At 36.0% G+C, this 27,812-nt stretch overlaps 1 protein-coding gene across 1 annotated transcript; it reads left to right on the forward strand.

The window, feature by feature from the left end:
• Positions 1 to 1,459: 1,459 nt before the first annotated feature.
• On the forward strand, positions 1,460 to 27,545 carry dusp22a (dual specificity phosphatase 22a). The gene is made up of 7 exons (XM_065270019.2): positions 1,460 to 1,702; positions 2,324 to 2,357; positions 3,984 to 4,066; positions 8,228 to 8,277; positions 14,201 to 14,275; positions 15,385 to 15,556; positions 26,836 to 27,545. The coding sequence occupies exons 1-7, from the start codon at positions 1,682 to 1,684 to the stop codon at positions 26,998 to 27,000; spliced, it is 600 nt and encodes a 199-aa protein (XP_065126091.1). The 5' UTR covers positions 1,460 to 1,681; the 3' UTR covers positions 27,001 to 27,545.
• The last annotated feature ends 267 nt before the right edge of the window (positions 27,546 to 27,812 follow it).

Below are 27,812 nucleotides of genomic sequence, written 5' to 3' on the forward strand. Positions count from 1 at the left end.
TGGGTCTCCAGTGCGCTCCCTTGCATTCATTTCTAATGAGGAGTAATCATCACTTCCCTAATTTTTACCGGATTTTCACACGGTTTGAGTTGTTATAAGCGGCAGAGATTTAGTTATGATACAGGACGCTGCCACACATTGAAAAATACTGTTTTCATCCTAAAATACTTTGTATTATGCTCTTTAAGTATGGCATATTGACAGAGGCAGACACTACTTAAGTGTTTTACTTTCTACATAAAAGTACATTTTCAAGTATCTGTATTTTATCAGTGTTTATTTTGGAAAACTTATATTCCAAAGCATATTATCATAATTTTTACTCCACTACATTTCATAATTTCAATTTTTTGTTTTATATTTAATATTTAAGTACATTAAACATCTAGTTTTTTACTTTAACTTAAGTAAAATATACTTTAGTACAAAATGTTTATGTAATTTTTACGTATTTGGGTATTTTATGTAATTAGGTATTAAATTAATTTTAATATGAATGAATTGGCTGTGAGAATTTTCATTCCTATGTTGGTCGCGCTACTGAAGTGCCATCTAGTGGCTGTTTTCAAAAACGAATCGGAGTTTCCCCTCTTGTCACAACAAAACCCTCCCGTTTTATAGCAACTTCCCATTACCTCCTCATGCCTGTATCACTGGGAAACCTTCAAATGTGAAGAAAAAACAGCGAGAGATCATGAGAGAGAGTACCAGTTCCTGCTGAACATTGACATAATATTATAAATAATAACGTAAAATAACCAAAATGATTGTTCAATCTTACTTGTGAAATGTAATCCCATGTGATCTGGATACAATACTGCGCCGGTTATTGCAACCGTAAGCTGCACAAAATACGGCCATAGTATGGCTTTCTTTCCGTTAACTCCCATTGACTCTGACGCTAGCGTACAGTGAGGAGACCCATCCAATATGGCGCCGGCGCTTGATGCGTTCCAGCGCGTCATGAGGTGTCTACGTTTCGACCTTCCATACCATAGATATGTATAAAGGCTAGATGGCTTACCGCTGAGTCCCTAATGGCATCACCTGGCGGCCATCTTACCACAGGGCGCTCGCTCACTCGTAGCATTGAGTTTAATGGTGAAGGTACTTTTAAATGACCATAACTTGCTAAACTTTCTACCGATTTTTAAACGGTTTGGTTTTTGACAAACGTTATTAACGTGGCTATAATACTGGATGCTTTGACATGTTTCATGAATTTTTTATATATTTTTAGTATAGGTATGCAGTGTCATAGTTACATCTTTGACGTTTATAACAAACCAAACCGTTTGAAAATCGGTAAAAAATTAAGCAAGTTATGGTCATTTAAAAGTACCTGCATCATTAAAACTCAATGCTAGGAGTGAGCGAGCGCCCTGTTGTAAGATGGCCGCCAAAATGCAGACGTTCCACTCAATTGGCCAGCAGCGCGGGCGAGCCATCTAGCCTTTATACATATCTATGTTCCATAATATGATGATTTGTCCCGTGTTGTCGTGACGTCATGGTTTCGGCGGAGGACCGGAAGTTGTGTCCTTAGTTCAAAATATTTGTGTTTCTTTTTATTTTTTAGCTTTATTGATGGCGTTTACAGTTTGGTTCGTAACGAGATGACGCAGGTCTGCGGTCATATACAAACCTTACTATTGTATAAATCTACATAAACCAGTAAATCATGGGCAACGGAATGAATAAGGTAATGGAAGTAACACTAATGCATCTGTGCTTTAGAGTAACGTTAAATGTATACAGGTTTATTTTTAAGTCATTTGATATGTTTAAGTGAGATAGTGTTTCATATGTGAGGTAATTTAGTGTGTTATGCTTTTCAAAACAGTACCTTAAAGGGATCAGGGTCATAAATATATATATTTTCTGAACATTATAATCTTACTAAAACTTCAAACATTGCATAAGTATGTTTAAAAGCCATCGTAGTCGTGTAAGATAGTGTAAAATAGTAAGTCTGAGACATTTAAATGATGAATGTTCCAGTTAATTATAAACCTGTACATAAAAAAGTCATTTGAAGTCATTGACTATTTCTACATAAAATCATCTTACATAATGTAAATAACAATCTGTAAAAACATTACCTTGATATCTTTAATACTAACCGAGTAAGATCATGACACAGAGACTGACATTTGTGCGAAAATAATGGTTGAAATCAAACTTTGATGCTTGTTATCTTACAGATTTATTTTGAGACTTTAGCCTCAACAGGGCCACAAATGTTCAATGTGAGCATTAAAGCTAAGCTGAATGTATGATGTGTATATACAAAGGTTCAGTCCTTATTTATTTTTACACATAGGTTGTTGATGGTCTCTATCTTGGAAATATCAGAGGTAAGCAACAATCTAAGTATTCTCAATATTTTTTTTTTTAATATAGTGTCACTCCGTTTCAAATCAACCAAAGTATGATTTTGATAATATTTTGTTTTTGATAAATAAGTACATAAATGATAAAAAAGCCAAAATAGTATATACAATGGCTGAACTTACTGACTGTGCCTATATTTGACCTGGATTTTTAGAGTCATATTACCAGAGGTCAAAAGCCTTAAAAATACATAGCAGTGATGCTAATGTGAAGGAATTCTGCATTCGTGCATACAGAAGAAATAGTTTTATTTTCAAATGTGACACTGTTCCACAAAAGTCATAAGGATCTTTTTTTTTTTATTAAAATTGTAATACTGGTTCTATTGCCAAAAACCCCATTTATTTTTTGCCCACTCATTTTTCTCATAGACTATTTTTTATTGCAAAAAGATTTTATTGCGTATTGATTTCATAATCTTCAAAGATGAACAAGAGTTTTATGAATTTTGAAGTCCTAATGTGTTTACTAGAAATGAAAATCTTACCTTATGCTGGGTACACACCAAAAGATAATCGGGTTTTGGGCTAAATTTCCCCCTTCCAACAGTCCTAGCTATGCCCCAATTATCTTGATGGTTCTACAGATTATTTTATTAGATTTTCCCTTGTTGTGAGGTGTGTTAAGAGCATCCGAACCTGTTGGTAAGAACGCCAGAGCCGCCCTGATCGCGAATCGTGAATATTTAACATGTTTAATATTTACTATCAGAAATCCTGATGTGTGGGGGAAACCCCGAGGACAAACGTGCGCACGCTCTTGAGATTATAACGTGTAACAAAACAATATCCAATCAGAAAGCAAGATGATGGAAGCAATCTTGGTGCAGCACAAAGTGAAGTTGATTCAAAGTGAACTTGTACAGACTATGTTCCCGCTGTCTCCACCACTTTACCCAAACCTTTTTCTTTTTTTCCTTGAATTTTCTGTGAAAATAATTCCAAACACTATCATTGAAATTTCTTCCTGCATATCGTCCGTGACATAATTTGTCAAAGACAGCACACCACACACAAACAGATTTTCAACCATGTCTCGACTGTGAACACAGGAAATCTCGCGAAATCTCGTTATAAAAATCTTATAAGATGTAAAAAATCTTTTGGTGTGTACCCAGCATTAGGCTACAAGCGAACTACACCACTCTCTTGACATTATCAACGCCAAGCTTCCGACAGCTCTTTCAAAATGTATTAAACATATTTAAAAATCATGTTTCTTGATAAGAAATTACTCTGTGGATAAATCTATGTTGGGAATTGTGGTGCCCATGTTGCTTTGTTTAATACATGAATTAAACCTTAAACTACACCAGTTCTTTATATAAAGTGAGATTGATAAATTACAAAAATTGAGATTATCTGAAAGAGATGCGGTAATAATTGTGACAGCCCTAGTTTACACATCGAGCTTCCTAAGTAGCTAACTCATTTAATATATAATGTCACCAAGCACCCATGTTATTTTGCAGCATTCTAAAGCCTTGATGTGATTTCTCTCATGACACTTTGCACATGCAGGACAATAGACATATTTATTTCAACAGCTCTATGGCTACCTGCTTAACAAAATGTTGTTTGCGTACACAGACTCGGAGAACAGAGACAGTCTGTCCCGTCATGGCATCACCCACATCCTCTCTGTGTGCAATAATGCCAAGCCTGTGTTAAAGGTATGAACTAGAAACATGTAGAAAATGTTATATTTGTGCTCAAACGTTGTGGTTAATTGTGTATGGAGGGGTAATATATCGGCCAACAGCCCACTTGTCAGCACATTTCCAGATACATTAAAAGGGAAAGTTCACCCAAAAATGCTAATTCTGAGCTGCCAGTGTATATTTACAAAAGACTTTATATATCAAAAAATAAATGCCCAAATACAGTCAGGACAAAGTACACTGATTGTTGTAAATAAGGGTGTGCGATATTGGCAAAAAAATCTGGATAATACCTATGATTTTGCTGATAACTATAACAGACAATATTTTGAAATATACTTTTTAAAAAATGTGCCTGTGAATAATGAATATAACAGTATAAATGTTAATATGATTAATAGGTTAATGATGTTGTTATTAACCAAACAGAAAAGTCTTTATCATTTAAAATGAAAGCATTCAAGGAAACATTAGCGTACTTGAAGCAAAAATAACATTTTAATACAGTAAGTCATAAAATGAAAACTTCCATCAAACACACCAGTAATGCACAGCTTTACATAATGGCTCATTACTTAAATGTAATGATGAGTTTAATGTACTTAAATGAGATGTTTTTAATAGTTTATATTGTGGATGTTAACGTCCATTTGAAATATTCTTTTGAATATTGTATTCATCTGAAAAACACCAAATTGTCATGATCCTGTCAGCCCTGTATGTCTTTTATGTGTTTCATGTGACAGGGTCATGGCAGCCCTCACTGTTGTCTTGTTTTGTGTGGAGAGTCACGTGCTCTCCTCCTGTCTTAAGTCTTGACCCCGCCCCGCCCTCTCGTTTCCTTGTTAATTATTCATTATTAGTTAACGCCCTTCACCTGTGTGTCCTCGTTCCCTAGTTTAGTTCTCCCCTTATTAATGCCCTTGTGTCTGCTGTCTTGTGCTGGATCATTGTTCATCTATGATGATGTTGTGTGTTCTTGTTTTGTCACCTCCTGCCCTGTTTAGTGTCATGTTATTCATTTGGATTATTTCTTTGTTGTACCCCCTCGAGGGTGTTTTTGTTATATAACAAAAGTCTTTTGGTTGAGAGCTGTCTGCACTTGGATTCTGTTTTCCCCACACATGACACAAATAACTTCTCAAGTAATTTCCTTTTACTTTTCACTGTTCTCTCTCTCTCTGTGTGTGTGTGTGTGTGTGTGTGTGTGTGTGTGTGTGTCCTCCCACGCGTCCGCCGCTCGTGACAGACATGAGAAAAAGTTTGGGCCGACCTGTGCACTGGTCGAGCCATAGAAAGAGAGCGATTGGCTAAAGTATTAAAAATTTATATGACAGATTTTTACAAGACATAGGGGAGAGGGGGACACAGCCTAACGCTTTTTGGTTTTGGCTCAATCATTCAAAAAATATTTGAGTTTGATTAATTATATTTTTACACAAGCAACACACACATCTCTGCTACAAATGAACATTTGAAGTTTGTTTCTATTACTTATCATTCTTGAACAATTACACCAAATTACAACTTACACCATAGGTGGGGTTAATTGTAACAGGCGGGGGTTAGTTGTAACACTTGCGAAAAATTAAGTTTGCAGGCAAATATTTCAGTACTATTTTGTCTATATACCTGAAGTGAATATAGTTTATATATCCATCTATAATAGACAGGTATCCACACTGTATTCATTCATCCAGCCCTTTTCTAACAATAGTTCAATTATAAATGGATACAAATGTCTAAATATGTGAGAAAAAGCAGCACAATTATGACAAAACATTTTTTTATATGTAACCCAGTCTGAAATAACCAAACTGCAGTTTCAAAAAGAGATAATGAGCATCAGTCTGATTTTAGCCATTTATTTTATTATGATTTCAATCTTTGACGTGACCTTATTCAATCAATATTAAAGATATGAACAAAAATACACACGATTTTTGATAAGACAGCAAATTTATTTTGTTGACAGCCAGCAATCAATCGTGTGTAGCCTATTTAAAACAACGGCAAGAATTACGTTAACGTTAGCGGTTTTCATATCGTAAGTGCTGAGGGGTTAGTTGTAACACAGCGTTATAATTAACCCCGCTGGGTCAAAATATTTTCAAGCCCACCAAAAAAGTTGCTAAGAGCTGCAGACATATTTCAAAACGATGCTATGTTTTAAGACACTGATTAATATGACATAGCTTTGGATTTGCTATCTTACACACCCAACTTAGAAACCGAAAAAAACATATGATGAAACATGGAGAAACATTATACATTTCCAATAATTTGCAGGAGATCGTCTTTTGGCAGCGTGAAAAAAATACCGGAAAAACTAAATCCTCCACCTTGTGCAACAATGTAAACAGTCCATGTTACCACTAACCTGTGTTAGTTTTTGCCCTGCGCACACCTACACATGCTGCTATCAAATGTGCTGCAACATTACTCTCTGAAAGCGCATGCAAATTGAATTTGTGGGCCATAAAGGCTGGTTTTTGAAAAGTGATATACTGAATAATGTCATTTTGCACATCTTTGAAAGAACAACAACAATATTATCGCAAACAATATATTTTGCACACCCCTTGTTGGGTATATAACAAAGCTTTAAAAATGGCCAAAATCCTTGGTGTGGACTTTGACAACCAGCTAACCTTTACTGATTACATCGCAAAGACAACAACGGTCATGCAGATTTGCTTTCTATAGCACTTCTTACATTGCTTATGTTAAGCTGCGTGGCCACCGCCAGTGACCCAGTCCCTATGTGTTGCCCATCTTTTTTCAGTGATTTGGTTAGGAGGCATTCCTAATTCTGCACAGCTCAACAATAAGGATAGCTTGATGGCCCGGGGCTAGTGTTTCAGTGTCATGAAGGTTTTTCATTTGCACATGTTTTGAGGCTTTGCCAATTTTTTGCACAATTATGCAGTAATTTATGCAAATGATGACTAAATGCCTTTTACTTAAAAGCTTTGTTAGGTTCACCACATCTGCAGTGTACAGGTACTTGGTCCTGACTCTGGCATTTATTTCTGTTATATAAAAGTCATTTGTAAATACATGCTGGCAGCAGATGACAACAGACTGGGTCAGACAATCAGAGTAGACTGAACATTTCATTCATTTCAAGGTGGAGCTTAAAAGAAATAAGAAAATTTCAAACAACTGATGTAAAGAAGAATGCAATGTACATCGTGACAAATAATTTTAAACTTTAAATTATGTGAATGTATTCTAGCAGACTCCAAAGAGCACAAAAACAAATTGACTTGAAGATAAGCGTAATAGGGTCTCTTTAAATTGTTTATTTATTGGACAGTTTGTCTATTGTGAGCAGCAGGGGGCAGCAGTGATATACTGTAAAATATTGGTTCTCAAACTTCTCGGAGTGGCCCCCCTTGTGTATGGTGCATTCCTTTGCAGCCACCACAAAGACAATTCATGATATAAAACAATATCAAACTTAGATTTTGAGTTAAACAAAACAAATTAAAATTGCTGTTGGTTAGTAACCTTATTTGTCAGAGGTTTAATTACATAGAAGTTTTGATAAGTTATAACATATTTAGTAAAATGTCATAAACCTGGGGTTGGGGCACGCCCCCCAGTTTGAGAACCATTGCTGTAACATCTGGACCCTCATATAGCTTAAAACATACTGAGACCTGAAATATATGATGGGACATGACCTTTTTAAGTAATTCATAAGATCTTGATGGCCTGCTTCAAGCTTCTGCACTGAGATATGTTGTAGTATTCAGAAAATAAATGAAAGTGACTTCACGCAAAGACATTTATATTGCTAACAGAGTGCATAGTTGCCATTGCAAAATGAATTTTAAGGGTAATTTTCTTAAAATGTTATGAAATAAATAATCAATTTTCACTTTTAAGTAGACTTTTAATTTCATTTTATCAATTATATAATAATTCATTACATAGCCAAATTTTTTGTGGTTGGTATCTCTTGCCCAACCTCTGATACATACAGCAACAGTTTCTTTTTATTCTCCACAATAATCCTATTGGCTAACAGTCACTTCTCCAAACAGTGCAGACATATATAATGATACAGTACAATCTAATTAATAAAGAAACCCAAGCAGAATTGTGAGTTTAAGCTGTTATGCATGAGCCTGTGGGTTAATAATGTGTTTTTATTCCCTTTAACAGGATATGACCTATCTGTGCATCAATGCAGCCGATGCCTCTAGCCAAAATCTGTGAGTCTTGTACATGCCACACAACTTTTTATTTCAATACACACAAACAATTTGGACAATATTTATGCAGATATAAAGCTGCTTTCATTTAATTGCTGAGTGTAGGTATTATTAGAAAATTACAGCTGTTTCTCTCACATTTCCTCACAGTCACATGACTCTGGTATTCGTGCATATGGAAAGACACTATCACAACATTATACTGTAACAGAGCTGGACTTCCCTGAGTCAAAGGGCTTGTTTCAGGCATGTGTTGAGTAACTATATGCACTTCTTAATGGTACTTCAGATGGCTGAACCTACAGAAGTTTCTTAGAGATAATTGTGTTCTTGACGCGTACAAAGAAATTCAGACCAATGACTCATACTGTCAATTCATTCACTATGCATATAACAGCTGAAGGTTTATAAATTAGCATTAGCATCCTCATAAACAATCGGGAAACTAAAAAAAAAAAAAGCTAAACATGTCACAAATCTTTAGAAAGCTGAGATTTGTGTGGTTTGAATGATGTAAACAGTTTAAGGATACAATGAACACAGCAGCTGCAATATTAGTTTCTTATTAGGCACATCTTGTGTTGTCTCAATTATTTATTTGAACACAAAATCAGAACAAAATGACACATTTAGGGGTGATTTCCCTGACAGGTCTTAAGCCTAGCCCAGATTAAAATGCATGTTTGAGCTGCCTTCATTTAAAAACACCTTGTACTGACATATCAGTGCCATTTGTTTTGTCTTAAGAGGCACACCAGTATTGTTTTTTGTAAGGTTTTGTTTGCAAGAAATACTTAAATGTACTTTTGTGTTAAGCTTTTAACATTATGTGTCATTTTGTGTTGATTTTGTGTTAAAATAAAACACAAGTTTTACACATCCGTTCTAAGAGTGCTGTCTGCGTTACACACCAGATTAAATGCTGTTTCAGGCCATGGGGTTTAGTAGCAGTAAGACATAATTAAAACAAAAACATAAAATAAAAAAACATCATTTTCTGATCATATTCCATATATTTCTGTCAGTCAACTGGTCGAGTTTTTCAAAGGGTTGATACAAGAACACACATACTGATCAAATGTATAGCTTGAATGGCTTTGAAAGAAAACATCTACCAAATACATAAAGGTGATGTGAAAATGTAGTTATTGTGTACAAAGTCAAACAATAAAAAGCAAGATTCAGAAACACTCAATCTTTCAATCATCTATTGCATGTCTGTCTAAGATCTGGATCTTTTAGAAATGTATAAGCAAGAACTCTTAAAATGACATTTGTTTAGATTAGATGTCTGTGTGCTATCAGTGTGAGACACCATCCCCTTATGCAATCCAAAGGGAAGGAAACCATACACTATTAAAACCCCTCTGTCACAATCCCTCAGCTTCAAAAGGATAACGGTCAGTCTGGATATTTCATCACATTCTCCTAAACGAGTGGCACGCAAACACAGATTTTTAATGAAATAAACTTTATATCAAAAAATGTGTGTAGTGTAGTGTATAGCATATCTGCTAGCCACTGTTTAAAGGGATAGTTCACGAAAAAAATAAATTCTCTCATCATTTACTTTGCAGAACAAAGAAATTGATACAGTTTTGGAAAAACAAAGCAAATAATGAGAGCATTTTCATTCACACTAACATTTGACATGTGACACAGAAATCCAAAGGAAAGGAAAGGAAAGTCTCTTCCTCTTTTTTTTCTTTTTTTGTTTTTAGTTCAAACTATTGGGCATTAATATACAAGGTCATGAAAAGTTCCTTGAAAAAAACTTTTAGTTTCATATTTTCATGTTTTTAAGTTTTGCAAATGTAATGCGTGGCACTTATTTTAATACAGCGAATAGAGTTATAATGATTTATGCTGTCTGTTAGGTTAGGTTTAGTTGTTTATTTTGTCAATTTTAATAAGTATTTGCAAAACAATTTTTCAATAAAATGTTATGAATGTATTTTACAGTCTTGTTCCACATGTATGTGCTAGAATAACTGTGTAATAACTAGGTCCCAGATCTGAACCCTAAACCATATTAATTCCATAAATATGTAAATACCAAATCACTCAGTATTTTGTTATTTATAATAAAGTGAAACAATTTTTTATGCATTAGTTGTCTTTAACCTATAAAGCAGTACAGTTTGGGGTTGTGAAGGTGGGGTTTTGTAGTAGTTTTTTAGCTAGATTGGGAAATCAGCACATTGCATGTTTTTGCAATCCCATGTTTCACAATCTTACCTGTTTTTTTTTACTTTTCTAAATTATAATGATTTAAAAGTAAAAATAAATGTATGATGTGCCTAGAAAAACATTCCTCATATATTTAACTGCCACCTCCAAACTTAAAACATGTCAAGAAAGAAATGTTTTAGTATCAATAGTAGAAGGTCTAAACATGGTGAAGGCATGCTATTATGTTTTGTAAATCATTTTGACAGTGTTTAATTTTATTTAATTGTAATGCTTTAAATTCCCTGGTCATTTCAGTTCAACATTCTGTGGAGTTTGGCTAATTTTATTTTGCACATGAATTCAATATGACCTTCCTACTAGAGGTAACTAAAAGTTTAACGTCACTCCAGACAGGAGTTTTTTTTTTGTTGTTGTTTTTATTAACTCAGTTGGTAAAATTACAACGAGTAAAATAACTAAAATTAATCTTATAATATTAAAGGAATATTGCTCGAGTAGGAGTGTGAAATAGCTCTATATCAGCATGGCATTGATTAGGCAAGATATAGAGCTATATCACACGACTACAAGAGCGTTTTTGCGTTTATACAACAGTTCCAAGGAACAAGTGTGTAGATAAATCAAAAGATAAATCATTTGGTTTGAAAGTTTTCATTGCGTGGACTGAAACGGACAGAGTGCACTGCTGCAGGCAGCTTTAAACGGAGCGTTTATAACACAATATATTCATTGTTATACGTGTTCAAAACAGGTTGGTATAGTATTTATATTCTGTAAAAATAGTTGGTAGCGATAGTTGCACTATTAGGGTGCTGGCCCTTGTTAAATGGGGTTAAATTAACACACTTATACAGCTGAAACGGAGAGCGATAGTGGCAATCACTTATGACTTATTTATTTGTTCTAGTTTATTGTAGTACTTCTGCTTTTGTTTTATGTGTATGTATGTGACATGAATAAACACACAATGTGTTTTAAAAGAGTGTTTGTTCAGCTGAATGTGTGACCGTTTGCTCTGGTGCAGTTTTTCAAGTGACTGTAAAACGCAATAAATCAATTTTGACTTATTTTGGTAAAACACTATTTTCTGTTACAAACTTTCACATAGTATCTTTAGGTTATAATTACATTAAAAATTCAAGTCCAAAATTTGATTTTCAAAGATTTATTATAAAAACTGATTATTTTACCCAAAATGCAATAAATCAATGACAAGTTAAAAAAAAAAAATGCTATAAATCTATTGAATCAATATATAAATGTGCACTCATCTTTGCTATGTTATATTCATTTAGTTGACTAGTGGTATACACTGATTAAACATTAATGGCATTAATCAAAACACTTACTTAGTCCTATTATGAACACTGTCATTGCTGCGGTTATACTTGCCTCTCGCATTTTGATGGCTTACATTTATTTCCAGTCACAGAAAACCACCACAGGTTTAGCAATGCCATCTAAATATTATTTTGTTTTTTTTTGTTTGTTGATCACGAAGTACAAGATGAGGAAAACTAGGATTCCGTGTACTGAAAGCGCCGCCTTTGTTGTTTTCATGTGCATAGAATGGTGCGCTGTGATTTGTTGAGCGGATTTATTGCATTCTGCAGAGAAGGAGGAGTGTCGTTTATTGCGTTTTGGGGAAAAAAGAGAAAAGATGACAGAATAAAATGGTGGATATTGATATGATTTTGGCAGTAACTCATTTTTTTTAAATGGCATTTATCGCGTTTTGGAAACAAACTCTTCATTTATAGCCTACGTGTTTGTTCTAAAACTATTATCAAACTATTTTGTTTACTTACAAATGAATAAGCATAGGCCTGTTTATATATAAATAAGACTACATCGTGTGTGTGTGCTATATTTATATATTTATTAAGTATGTAAACAATAATTTTAGAACAAACAGTAGAAGACACATCGGCTAAGATATAAAGTTAAAAGAATAATAGAAAATCATAAAATTATGAAATATTTAATAAATGGTGATATTATTACTTTTTCAGTATAACCCATTCAAATCTTTAATCCTTCTAAATTCTTGCTTGTTTCTCTTGTGTATAATTCATTTCCACTGTTTTTTTGTTACCACATTGCGTACGCATCTTGCAGTGACGTAACTCTGAGGTCTATAGGACTTTTCACACATCAGTTTTTACTCTCAGGAGAAAATCCTCAAATGTCCATCTTGTCAGAATTTATTGTCCATTTTTATTTGGGTAGATGACAGAATGAAACAAAAATTAGAATTTTACTTAAACACATACCTATAGATAGTATATTTTATAAAAAAAGTCTATTCAACATACTGTTTAAAGTTTTGACCTGTGAATAGTTGACATAACTCATAAAAACGAGTTTAAGTTGTTAAACTTATTTTTTAAGTTAAAGTAACACAAAAATATATGTTGATGTGGTAAAAATGCTGCATTTTTTAAAGGTAAACATGGCGTTATTTGTCAGTGTTTTAGTTGCCCAATTGGATCAAGCCAGAGGCAAATGGCATTTCCTTTGTAGTTAATACAACAAACAAAAAACAAACAAGATGTATTCTGAATATACGGTCTAATATTGTTTGAACTGTAAGATTTATAAACAAACAAAAAGCAATAATAAAAATGTATACATTTTAATGCTAAATGGTGAACTACTTTGAAGTAGATGTCTTCTGTACAGATTTTACTTGATTGTTCTGTAAAATATCTGTTATTCCCGCATTGTTTAAAACCCAACTTTTCACCTCAAAAATCATTGAATGGCTATAATCATACTTACCAATATCTTTTATTTAAATGTTGTGGATGTATCTAGTTTCTCACTGTAAAAAATAAAAAGTTGACTTAACTTAAATTTTCAAGGCAACTTGCTGCACAGATTTTTTGAGTTTACTTAACTCTTGGATGATGTAGTTCACCTAACTCCATTTACGGAGTAATGTCAACTTAAACCAACAAGTTGAACCAACTTAAACTGATTAGGCAATAAGCAAATTTCTATGTTTACTCAACTAGTGACTAAGTTGGGTAAAGAGTAATTTAGTATATCAAAATTCAACTAATCTACCTGTTTTGGACTGTGGGAGTGTATACAAAAAGGTCTCATAAACAAAGTCTGTATCTGACTTCGCCCTTGCTTGAACCAGAGACCTTTTTGCTGTGAGGCAACAATGATGTGCGCTAACTCACTGTGCTGCCCTCTACACTGAACACACACTTCTCAATCATGGTAACAATGAACAAACATAATTCTTTCAAAATTACTCTAAATACAACATAACATTAACAACATAAATAAAGCCAGCAAACATTAAAACAGTCATCTTTTTTAGTAAATATTAAACAAAGAAGTGAACATGTCGCAATACATGCTGGGAACCATTCAGACCACTGTTTTTTAAATCACTTGTTCAGATTACTCAGTTTGGCACGTTGGGTGAACGAATTGGACAATAACGTATATCTAAGTCCATTCAACAAAAAAATATTTGTTTGCTGAATGATTATGCATTTTTCATTCAGTGAACACAAAATAATGAATTGACGCCCTTCAACAAAAAAATCTTTGTTCAAGTAATTTTCTTTGTTGAATGAACATTTTGAAGTTGGATTTTTTACATTGTGCTTTTGTTGTGGCTTTAATAGAAAAGGAGATTAAAAGCAAGACAGTCTGTCATAATTGTAGTGTCACATGGTTTTATTTCACGTTTTTTTTTGTTTTTTTACAGGTCACAACATTTTAAAGAATGTATTGGCTTTATCCATGAGAGTCGACTCAATGGAGGGGCATGTCTAGTTCATTGGTAAGCCAGTTCATTAGTGTTATAAAAACAGTGTGTGCGCTGTGACAGGAACAGTGGTTTAACTGGAACACCTGGTTTGTCTAGTTGCATCATCATTGCTTCTTTACCATTTCCAGTATTACAGTCTTCACCAGTGTTTTCCAACTTCAGTCCTCACGTTCCTCCACTCAAGATGGGTGAAGTCCAATCGGAAGTGATCATCGCTATGCTCTATTCCCTTTAAAGATCACAACTTTTGATATGAAAAACCCCAGAGGGAATTGCGCAGTTGTGTCTTACAGTGTTGCCGATAAAATACACTTGGCGAATAGAGCAATGAAAACAACCTAATTTTCTCTTTACTTGGACCAACCATTTATGCAACGTCCCCTTCCTGAAGTGCCCTTCAAGGGTGCAAAAACACCGTTTGGAAAACACCCAATGTTTTAGATGTCGCTTTATATAAACACCTGATTCAACTCATCAGCTTGTTAGTGTGTTAATTAGGGAAACATAAGATGACAGGGTCCCTGCGCAGTGTTCACTGCTCCCCACTTCCTGGGCACAGGGTATCCATTGAAGTGGACTTCATTAACTATAATTACTCATTTCGAATGACTTTTATTTTCTGCATGTATATAGTTTTTTGTGTATGTATACAGCAGGGGTCTCTAACCTTTTTGTGTGCAAGGGCTATCACAATGCAAACAATCTGGTGGGCTGCTTTTTGATATTTAAAGTATTTTTGTTTTACTTGTTGATATGTTTTATCGTTGTTTAAAATGTTAACATACATGAAAGAAGCAAAGCTCATATTAAATATGTAATAAATAAATAAATACAATTGAGGCTATTAATAGAATGTGCTTTGGTGGGTACCTCACATACCGGCACCATGTTGGAGACCACTGGTATACAGTATATATACTTTGTGCACATGAATAAGGTTTTATGCATGTCGTTCCATATGTAAGGATTGCAGTTGGGAAACACTGGTCTAGACTGACTGAACAGTCTGTTTTACTGAAACCTGAACTTAATGCCAAATTACACACATTGTTATTTACATTGTAAGTCTTGCTCCACCATGCTTGAACTCAATCTAACAAGCCAATCTCTTACGCTTTCAGTCTTGCTGGAGTGTCTCGCAGCACTACCATGGTAGTAGCTTACCTCATGACCGTCACTTCTTACGGCTGGGAGGAGTGTCTGAGTGCTGTGAAGGCTGTGAGATCCTTTGTGGGCCCAAATAATGGCTTCCAGCAACAGCTTCAGGAGTTTCAGATGAAACATGTGTCTGAGGTACATTTCAGCCGTTACAAAATATGCATGTACACTTGTCACTAGTAGAGATGCAGCGATTGCAAATTTCTTGACCGAATTATCTGTGATAATAAATGAGCGAGAAAGTGATTTTGTGCCCTTTTTTGAAGGTAACACAAGGCCCTGCTCATTTGCTGTATGCAAAGTTCTGGATGGGGTGTAGTAATTTAAAGTGACAAACATGTAAAAAGTGTTTTGACCATTAGTGGGACTGTGAGTGTGTTGAATGTGTAAACAAGTGAATAAGGGGAACTCTGGTTTATGGGGACTTGCTGATATTGCATTAGATCAGCACTGCTTATCACGTGAATGTCATTAGTGCCAAAGACTGCAACATGAGCTCTGCTAAAAAAAGTTCACTGTTCAGCCTGAGAATGTTTTTCATGATTTGCAATCACTAAATGCAACGTAAAATCAACAGACACATCTGACACATTTGTTTCTGATCCTGCACAGTTTGTCATTTCAATGCAGAAAAATTGCAAAAAATGTAATAAATTGCATAGATAGTATGTTATAGGGGTGGTTTCCCGGACAGAGATTAGATTAAGCCAGGACTAGGGCTTAAAAATATAAATAGTTTTAATAAACATGCCTTACTACAAACATTACTTGTGTGCATTCTGAGGCACAACAAAGGGCACCGATATATTTTAAGATATCTCTGCCCCATAAAGTATTATTTTCATAAGGATGCAGATGTTGTTCTTGTGATGTCAATAATGTAATTCAAATATAAAGCTATTGTTAAATTGTTGACAGAATACTACAAGTTCTTTATGTCACAAAAAAGTAGCCTATTCTGTCAACGACCATGTCAGCAGGAGCAAATATCTGTGCCTAAACGGTCAAATAAATGGGTCATTCCACGTTAAATCAACCAAATTTTTTAAACTTTCCCATGGCTGGAAATTTTTATTTTGATTATTATTTTCTGGATAAAGCAATAGTAAAATGATAAAGAAAGCTGAAATATTAAATGCCATAGATATATATTTACTGATTAATCCGCTTATTTTAAAAGATGTCAAAATGATAATTTTCTTCTAACATTTGGAGCCAAATTACAGAAGGGTTGGGGTGGCATCATTATTTTATTTCTACATAGGGATTGGTAGGTCTATAAGTAGAATCTGTTGACTTTGTCACAAATGTACAGCAACAAGGATTATGCTAAAATCTGAGATAAAGCACTTTGTGTGTCTTTCCAAAATGTCTATGCCTGTAACTCAAGATGTATTCATGCTATCATTATATTCTTTTCAGATTATAGCTCTTAACAAACTTGTCTTGTGGTATCTATACTTACATTGCACAGTGCCAGAGATATGGGGCCCCTCAACGTGGCTCCAAGTGCACATTTTCTGACCATTTTTGATGGTCAGAAACTAAATGTGAGTCACTTTGCATATTGTATTGCTAATTATTAATGTATTTGAGAATTGGCGACTCTGCCACCGATATCCACGTATAGGAGGAGCCAGGTTGCACCATTCAATCAGCCTTTAGGGCTACCTTTTGCAAAGCAGGAACTGTTTTGTAGTTCCAGAACCATTTTCCGGAAGTACCTGCTTTTTGTTGTGTTCAAACCGCAAAAACTGGGAACAATTTTAATTCAGGAATGCATTCTGGCGAGTTTAAAATAGCGGCATCTTCGAAAAAGGGTCTAATGCTAAGTTTCAGACATCTTGGAATTTGGATATTATGACGTTAAAAATCCTTCCTCCAACCTCAGTGCGTTCCAGTCAATGTCATGTCAATATGAGACGGCGAGAGACATTTGTGCTCTTGTGCCAATTATGGCAGAAACTCTCCAGTTACTGGATATTTCAAAATTAATGTTTATACATATTACATGGTGTAAAAATAGTTTCAAGTTTGTTTCCGGTTCACATAAAGGCTGTGATGAGCTAGCCGGCATCCGTACGCACATCAAATGACGCGTCTCGCTGAGGTCAGGGTTAATCGATCTGCCCCGTGTTTGAGAGGTCAGATAGTCGACTTTATTTGCCATTCCAGACGTTCACTTTCAGGTTTAAAGTCAGTAAAACATCTGAGTTGTCTGGTATGACATGGAGGAAGTCCAGTGCAATTTTAATGGGACAAAGTAAACATGAAAATATTTAGGCTACCTGTATATCTCTTGCTCAGCTAGCTCCACGAAAAAAGAAACTAAAACAGAACTACAAAAGAAAAGAAAAAACACAATAAAGACTGTCAGAGTGGTTCAGACCACAAAACAAGCAAGTTGTATGATTTATTAGATCGTATCTTTGGCCACAGACCAGCTTATGTCGGTGATGCAGGGATACACCAAGCAAAATCATCGTTGAAGAATAGTGCATCTTGTATACTTAACGCTTACAGATTTTGTAATGTTAAGTGACTCAATAGAGAATAGACCGTTGTTTGCTTTAGGTGTGACCAAAATTGGTTGCTACATGAGGAGCATACGTTATAGATTAAAACAAAGTGAATCATAAGTTTACGCATACATTTGCAGAATGTTAAAGACAAAAGTTATTTATCTGACACAAAGCTTACTTTTTGGCAAAGTACTGTTATAGTTTTATATAGATTTGATTTAAAATAGATTATGACCCTGATATGTTCTTTCTTTATGTAGAGTAGCAACAGAGTCCTCTTTGTTGACATTGGAAAACTAGAAACATTGGAGATGCCTGTATGACAGATGTAGCAACAGCTGCCCCAGCTCTCCTCAGACTAGGCAAAGGCAATCATTTATTTTTTTTACTATGTAAAGGAAATGAAAAAGGTCTGAGATGAGTGTCCAAACTCTTGTGAAGCTATGCTCATTTTCAAAGCCGTGTGGACATGCTCAAGGAGCTTGCCCAGAGATATGGGTGTCAGAACCATTATATGTGGGTGGGTCAAGATCCAATTACTTTTTATGACCAATAATTTCTGACACACATTTTCTCAAATTTAGTACATTATGTCTGCTCACTCATCAGAGTGCTGTCAGTCAAATCCATTTTACTAGAGGAAAGCCCTAATAAATTAAACTCTGTTCTGTGTTTTAGCTACAGCTGACTTCCCTGCTGCTGCTTCCTCAAATCCATTCCACTTGCCTCATTTAGAAACCATATCATTTAAACTCCGTTTCGTGTTTTTGAAAATTTCACTACTTTCACTTTCTACATTCCTGGCCCCGACAGAACAAGTTAATTAAACAAAGTTTTAAGGCTATAAAAGCAATTGTTTAATTAAAAGTCACAAGAATTCAAGAAAATGTCATCTACTCTAATTGTTTTGGACCCACACACATGTTTTGGCTTCCAATGCCCAGTGAGAAGTGGAGAAGTGTGGGCAGAGCCGTGTGAGTCATCCTGAATGAATCTGAGGTGGACTTGAACACCTGAGTTTCTTCTCTTCCAGCGATTTTAAAACTTTTTGATATGGGCGGGACTTTACCCTGATTTATCTCTCTATAAACATGTATATATTGATATCTGGTGTACATATCAAGATTTTGTTTTCTATTTTCATAGTTTATTGTTTCCGAACATAATGTAGTAGAAGAATTACAGTTTTAAAACAGGAACATTGCAGGTACACACATTTACTTTTGCACAGTACTGTATTTGGAAGAGCTTTCTCTGATATTTCAACGCAATTAATGAAAGAAGCTCACACAACTTTCGCAAAATAAAACTATGAAAGGAGCGGAGAGCAGCTGCTTTAGTTTGATGAAAGCCTTAAGAATTCTATCTGCGTTTGCGTTAGTTCGTCGAAATATGGGCTTTAGCATATCTGGGCACATAATCAAAGATCTTTCGTCTCTGTGATGTGATCAAAGTCTGGAGTGGAGTGAAATCAAGTTACTCTCTCCACTGTAAGCGTCATGTTATCACTACACACCGGATCCACTCCGGGTTTTCCGACTGTACTACGTTAAGCTGAGGTAAAACTTTATTTCAGCTAGCATGATCAAACTTATAATGCAGGAAGGCTCCGATGTTTTGAAGATCGATAGAGGTGTAAAAGACCAATGGAGATTGACTTGGCTTAGCGAAATGATGAAGATTGGCAAGCCTTTCAGTTCTTGGGCTAAGAAAACCAAACAGCCGGGTAACTTGGTGTGTCTTTGCACGGTATGACTAGCGTTAGGGGTCCTGTATTTTTGGGGTAACTTAAATGATTTCTCATGTACGTGATCATCCGCGTCATGTTTTTTAATGCTATGCTGATCTAGCCAGTGGCTGATACCACGGGTTTGTTAAACTCGTGGGTAAACTTCATGTGGCGCCACAAGAACCAAGAGGCAGATGACATCCAAATCCCATGAGAGCGATTGACAAGGAATCAGAGGAGACTTTGATGTCATCCACCTGTCGGTTCTTGCAGTTGCATTTGCGTGTGGTCACAAAAACGTAACATTTGTACATATATTTAAGCACCGCAGTTTAAAAACAAGTGATTTAAGCCATTCAAACACAAACAACAGTGCTAAATGCGTCCGCTGTTTCTGTGTCAGAGGAGCACGCAAGCCGCACATTCGTTTCTCATTGAGCTTGTGTTGTGAGTATTTTTGCCACTTTATTGGTCTTAAATAACACATATGCCTCAAAAATCCCGTCTTTGCAAGTATCCTCATATAAACACGACCATTTAGGTCTTTGGAGAAAGTAAACAGCTGAAACATTGCACATTAAATAGCACATCAGCGCTGCCTCTATTGTAACATAATATTTTGTTGATAAAGGGACAGTCATTCAATTTACAACTGTCACTATGGTTACAGACATCCTGTGCGAATTGTACACGAGTTTGACGCAGGGTTTATGTTTATACATAATGTACTGTATTAGAGCTGTGACTGTAAGAACAGACCCTGGATTATTCGTTTATGTGTACTGAATAATATGATATGAAAAAGTTGTATTTGTTCACATTAGTAAATGCATTATATAACATGAACAAACAATGAAAAATATAGAGTATATAATCATTAATTAATTCTTGTTTATGTTATTACAGTAATTGACGGTAGTTCATGGTGCATTCACTAATGTTAACAGTTTCAACTTTGATTCAAAAAATTATTAGTAAATGCTAAAATAAATACATTTACAATTAATAAATAATTAATAAAAGATTTATTAAAGGTGCTGATATTCATGTTTTTCTTTTTATATAGTGAGTTTTTTAGCTGTTTCACCTTAATCTGAAATGCCCTGCAAACTACAGCTACCTATATATGCCACAGGAGACTTCAATATGGAATTTATGGCAAAAAAATCTCCCCTTAAAATGCTATTGGTCTAGCCTACATAAAGTGTTAGTTAAAGGAATATGACTTGGCCTGAAAAACATTTCAGTCAGAAGAATTTTTTTCACTTTAATCCATGTCTATTCTTTTTTGTATGTTATATATGTCAAAATCTGTGTAAATAATAGAAAGGTCCACTGCATTTGGTGACCAAACACACAAGTAATGCTAATAATGGTAAAGCATTTGTGTGTTGTTGATACATGATCAAATGTTTATAAAATGTGATATTTTTCTACTTTTGTCTAATATTCGCCTTGCAAACATTTTGTCTCCACAGCAAACACTGTATATTAGATTTCTAAAACTCATAAGGTAGTCCACTACTAGCTCTTCACTCCAGACCTATCAATCTGCTCTTGCCTGAGTAATACTGTCTTTCACCCAAGGGAATAGACCTGCTAGGTCCTCTGTGACACATCAAGGGGCCAGATATGGAGATTCCATAGGTCTTGCTGGGGGGGGGGCCTTAATGTGGGCTGTTGTGAGCAACACAAGCTCAGAGAACCAAATCTGGTTGGGCTAATATGGCGCAAATAGCAAAAGTTGTTCCTCATTCTCCCTGAGCTTGCACAATACTTAGCTCACTGGTGGGAATGCATACTTGCATAGGCCTCGTGGACAGCTTGACTGCAGCACACGCCGCAAACTCTTTTTTTCAATCACTGCGCAGAGTGACTTAGATTACTCTGCTATATAATTTATGTAATATACCGTATATAATTAAAATATTTTGTTATAAATTCATAAGTATACCTTATAGAAACCATGGTTTTACTACAGAAAAATAACTTTTTTATTAATTATTATTATTCCATTATTTAACCAGGATCTCTTCTTCCAGTGACACTTGGACTTTCCTCTCACATTCCTGCCTAAAAGGCTCATTATGCAGCTCAATATGCAAGTCCTTGTTTCCTCAGGTGTCAATCACAGATTATCCAGGAGCTTTCACGTCTCCAGGAGCATATGGCCTTTCTCAGCAAAAAATGCCTTAGAAATTCTAAATCAATTTATTGTTTTATATGAATAAGTAGGCAGAATGATTTTCACATAATTTTAAAGAAAAAACTCTACGCTACTAGATCCTGTTTTAAAAAGTCTTGTGAAAACATGATTAGAATGAGTTTTGTGGACTTTTTCATTTCAAAAACCACGTATAAACATTTTCCTCTCAAAAATACAAACATGTAAATACATATTGCTCGCATAATATTGTAGCCCGGTTTGTGCTGAACGCATTATTGTGTTTTTAAGCAACTGAAAAAACACAAATGTCAGTGCAGGTCAAAACTGCTCAAGGATGCAAAATCAGCCAAGACCCCAGAGGGTTAATGCCAAGAGGGTCCTTGATTAGGGAATGCCACAGAGGGCAATGGGAGTTTTCCTGGGAACCAAACAGATCTACCTGAACATGCTGTACCACCTAAGGGTATAGGGGGTTTTAGATCTTGAAGTGAGATTTATCATGAGAGTAAAGGGGATCGCACACCGGCCGCGCCGCGCAGCGCCGTTCTAAAAAAATCAAACACATTGTTTTCTATGAGTATACGCACACTGGCGCCGCTAGGTGGCGCCTGTCCGCGCCGCCCAGCTGTGACTCAGGAAGTTGCTCAAATCCCTGTCGTGCCACACAGCGCCACTCACATAGTTTAACATTAAATAACATCATATTTGTCCCAAATCATTAACGATTAAAATTGGCTGCTAACGTATATTTAGCATTTTGAAGTAGACGTTATCTGTCAAAGCTCGCGCTCATTAATGTGCACATCCGGTTTACAATACCTCCGAGTTGTCCTAGACGCGACTCAACGCGGCGCGACGCTGAGCTGCGCGGCCGGTAGGGTTGTGACAATTAATCGGGCAAATGCGCGTTTTCTCAATGAATGAATTTGAATGAATTACGGTGAAATGCAGCCACATCCAAAAGCCAGGGGGCGCTCTCGCTTAGAATCACCATTTGTGCCACAGAAGAAGTAGTATACCAAACACTATTCCAGGAAATGTCTAAAGGAATATTTATATCACTGTTCTTTATATTGTTTCAGGTATTTTCATGATAATAAAGAATATTTTAAATGATTGTGTTTGACGAGTGTTGCTTTTTAAAATGCACGTTATAAACGAGTCAAACTCGTAGTGATTTTAGATTGATAAGGACTTCCTACTGATCACGGAGCCGTAGTACATGCACAAGCTGTGCATGAAACACTGAATCGGAGCCTTACGATTCAGAATCGATTTTAGACAGATCTTTTTAATGGAAGCGCGATGCATCGATGCACATCCCTAGCGGCCGGTGTGCGATCCCCTTTAATCTGCTGCCAACAAAGGCATCTGGTCCAGCACATGCTTATTGTTAACCTGAATCAAAGGCTGTATTGAGGCTGTTGTGCCTGTTAAGGGCACATGGCCTGTGGTAAAGTCCGGTTGGACCGCATACTGAATTTTGGTAGATGGACTGACTGACTACCTGACAGCTTGTTTGTTGGAGAGCCAAGCTGTCATTGAGACCTCTAACCTTTGGCAGGGAAAAGAGATTGCTCTGCAAGGGACATGTGCCAAAGCACGCGGTGTACATATAACAATCTTAAGATTGGGCTAGAATTAGCAAATATGCAAATGCCCTGCTCCCTCAGTGGAGCAAGATCAGCCACTGTGACTTTCGTGAAGACACATCTTTCTCTTTGTCTTCTGACATGAAGATTGAACCATATAGTCGCTTGAACAAGCCTGCCTTTCTGGGCCTTAAATGTGGGAGTTGCATTATTGTCTGTAGGGTTCAGAAAGCGCTTGAATGTCATCAAAAATATCTTCATGAATTGAGGTCTTATGAGTGTGGACCGACGTGAGTAATTCATGACAAAAACAAACACTTTAGGCACATGTCATTTGTTCTCTGTCTGTAAGTACATTAACACTTACTGTAGGAATACGCTTTAAGAGTTTAAATTGTAGCAGTTACAAACGACACACACAGACCTCACAAGCACTTTCTCTCCCTAAGCCTTTAGATGTGGGTTTGCCAAGCCAACATTAAAGCTTGTTCACAAACTTTACTTTATAGTTGCAGCTTGATAAGATAAGGTAAGGTATAAAACTTTCTTCGTCCCCGGGGGGATTTTTTGTGCAAGAGGTTGCTCAAACAGATGAATCACAACAATTTAAGAGTTAAAGTCAATATAGTAATAAATTAAGAAAAAAATTCATAATAATATAACATTTTAAAAATTGTACAAGAATAAGTAAATACACAAAAATAGGTGGAGAAGTAGGAAAGTAGATTGCACATTAAAATAGTAGAATACAAAGTTGGGTTGCCTATAGGATTATCCATAATTATTCTCAAATGTAATGTCAGTGATATTCATCTGTGGAAATCTGTCCCCCAAATATATCATTTAAACCCACGGTGTGTGAATGCAAAGTTCAAATGCAAATGGGGTCAAAAAAGGCATTTTTAGTTTAAAAAAATGTCAGTCCCCCCTTCTTTGCCTCAACTTACAGTGCTTTGGTCAACTGCCTGCTTTCCTCATTCACACACGCACACACTATCTCTCTATCTCTCTCAAGTCCTATAGGGGAGAGCAAAGTTCTTCAGCAGGCACATGATAGTGACAGCACACCTCAGTGCCTTGTGTTACAACATTGCTCCCTTCAGCAGGAAGAGGAGTTATACACATTTCTGGCCACTGATATAAAAGACCTCCTGTGGCGTTCTGTAGTGGTCTAAGTCTATGGCTAAATGTGCTCTGATGTGCCTTTAGTGTGCGGTGCAGGGGATGAGAGTATTTTCCTCAGCATCCTCCTCTCTGACGTCACCACCAAAGACTCCAGTTCCACTCCCAAGACAGAACCTGCTTACCTGATCAGCTTGTTAAGTCTGTTTGTACTAGAGCAAACGGAAAATGACGCAGCATATACCCTTCTTGTACAGAACCTCAGCTTTTCTTTTCTCCACTCCATCCTACTGTCTGTGTGGACACCCAGATTCTTGTAGTCCACCTCTGTTTAAACTGTATTTGTACTTTTCAAAAAAATTGTCCATTTCAAGGATTATTTTGACAGTGTGCATGCAATGATAGTATGCGGTTTTGCGCATTATCCTTTTAACATCGAAAGTCTTTCTAAGTCTAATTATGTTTTACCTAATTGTGGACAGTTAGGACAAAAACGTCATTTATGCTGAAGAGGCTGATGGTGCAGAAGGGCTGTGAGCAGGGCCAGTTTCCACTCACAGGAAACAGTGAAGCCATGAGGGAACCGAAATGAAAGAAGACTTTTATATGAAGGGGGTGTTGTTTTAAATGTCACTCTTTATCTTCAGTTTTGGACAGGTAACCATTAAGAGAAGTGAAACACAGGCTCACTGCCACTGATGCCCAGCTAAACGTACTTGTATGGCCTTAACTTTATATGTGAAACTGTTTAAGAATTACATCTGCATATACATATACTGATGTTTTCAAGAGTAAAGTATTGATTAAGTTTTTGTTTTTTTAAAGGACAAATTTGCCGAAAAATGTTAGCTAAATCTCAGTACCTCCTTTTGGGATCTCATCAAATGGAGAAGTGGTTTTAATGTTGTTTATATATATATATATATATATTTATATATCTATATATAAAATGATGCACCTTTTTCAAAGAATGCTTTGTGTGCATTAATTATAATTAGCTTTGCTTCTAAAGAAAGTAAGTCGCTATTTGTGTGTGTGTGTCTCAACAACATTTTCTCATTATTAACTCTTTAAATTCCTCATGATCTAAATCTAGATTAAGAAATTGTACAGCTAGAGTTGAAGGTTATTTTAAGGGACAACGTTAAAACATGCTTTCAGTTGGTAATTCCTCTTAATCTGGTAAGGAAAGTATGCCTGGAAATTAACAGGATGTCTGTCCTCCCACTCCATTCCTGAACAAGGGCTGTCTGCCAGGGATTTTTCACTGCTTTCCTCAAGACATGACAAATCCACACTAGACTGTGGCAGATATTAACCTCTACTGGAAAGGTGTGTTTGTAGACAATGATACAGATTTCTGGGGAAATTTACTTAAAGACTGTGGAATGTTGTAAGGACGTGGTTACAGTGATCAGTTTTAATCAAAACATGATGCAACACTAATAGGATCCCTAAACAAGAGGGGGTTTCTATTAGGATCCTAGTATGAGACCTAGTCGGGTCCAGAAACATTTGGTCATTATTTGCTTTTTCAGAATTGGCTTATGTCGCTGTGATCAAAAGTGAAACTTTCCAGAGAATACTGTAATAGCTTCCAGGATGCATTTACATGCGGCCAGTTTTTTTTTTTATATATGCATTCATGCCTCTGAACATTGAAGTGGTGCTATTCAGGGTGCTTTCATAACCCCTCCCCAACCTGGTCTGTGTTTAAATATTATTATTTGGGTCCAAAGCGTGGTAAGCTTGCATCATCGAGCTGCAGCCATGTTGCTAGGTACTAAGTATGCCCAAATGGACAGCGTTGTTTGCATCACTTTTCTCCTTTTTTAACCGTTAGATTTACTTTCAAAGAATACTAACAGAAACTTGCTTGCATCTGTGTCTGCAAAAGTACTAAAATTGTTCCAAAAAAATGGCTTTTTGCAGGGAACATTCAAAAATGATCTCTCAGCTAATACGTAATCAATTGTGGGTCCCTTCCGCAATTTAACATGGTTGTGTTTATATTGGAGGCGAACCATACCACAACTAACATAAACTCTACCCCATGTGTGTAGTTCTTAGGTGTACACCTGTGTTTGGAAAACAGTGTTCACATCCTTATTTAAATTAGCTGAATTTTGTGTGCAGTATGAGTGCAGTCACTGATGTTGCCCAGTACAACTTAGACCGACCTCTGATGATACAACTTTGAGATACATGCATGTCTAGTTTGTATGACAAAGTGCAAATAGTATGTTTGGACCAAAATGCTGTCCTCTTATATTATTTTGCAGTACCGGACATGGCTGCAGGCCAGCTACAGACCCAGTCCCTTCAATGACCAGGAGCAGGTTCAAGCTTTACTAAATCTTTACACTGAACAACAGCAACAGGCCCAGCAGCATGAAGAAGAATGGCTGAACCAGTCCTCCAGCACCTGCTACCTCCCCTACAAATGATACGGCACACCAGGCAGCAACAGATGAGAGAGGCCCTGCTTTAACCTCAGCCAGACAGTAATGCGGCCTTGGACGAGCCAGAGTTGAGGACTTTCATTGGTGTACTAGACTCAAATGTGCAAGTGAGATGAAACTTGAGGCATCTTCTTGTGTCTTTTAGCTTGAGTTGAATACAAAACTTGGCATAATGAAGCGGTTGTATAATACAGAGCTAATAAAGATTAACAACATTTAATAAAGCTGAAGTTCTAACAAAATATTATTATAGATAAAGGTGTAGAATTTACGCACTTTTGTTCTCTCTAAATATCAAAATAAACACTGAAACGATTTGTGTGTGTATTTAACATATTTAGCACAGAGTCAATGTAGAAGACATACAGTACTGTATAGTATGCTGATAGGAGCACTTCACTCATGGTTGTCTTTGAAATAGTTAGATATGACGGTTTACAAAATATGGGAGATACTTAGTTGAATTGAATGTTTGTGTTCTATGACTTTCCTGTTGATGATTTAAAATAAAGCAACATTGTGAATATTGCGATTATACAAATGCTTCTAAGTTTGTTAGAATTTCTTAAAAAAACATCTTAGCGTTTGCCTATGATCTGCAGTTTCTCTCTCAAGGAGCCATGTTTGTGATTTTGTTTTGTGATTTTGTTTTGTGATTCGATCATAAACTAGTGCATTGCGTATAATTCCATTTAGCCCGGATAATGAGGAGCTCCCGGATATTGGCTTCATTCCATTTTGCAGACTTTTTCGGAATTGTGAACATTGATCTGCATTTAAAACTCTCCTGGTGGCTT

This window comes from Paramisgurnus dabryanus, chromosome 9, assembly GCF_030506205.2.
Source record: "Paramisgurnus dabryanus chromosome 9, PD_genome_1.1, whole genome shotgun sequence".
NCBI lineage: Eukaryota > Metazoa > Chordata > Actinopteri > Cypriniformes > Cobitidae > Paramisgurnus > Paramisgurnus dabryanus.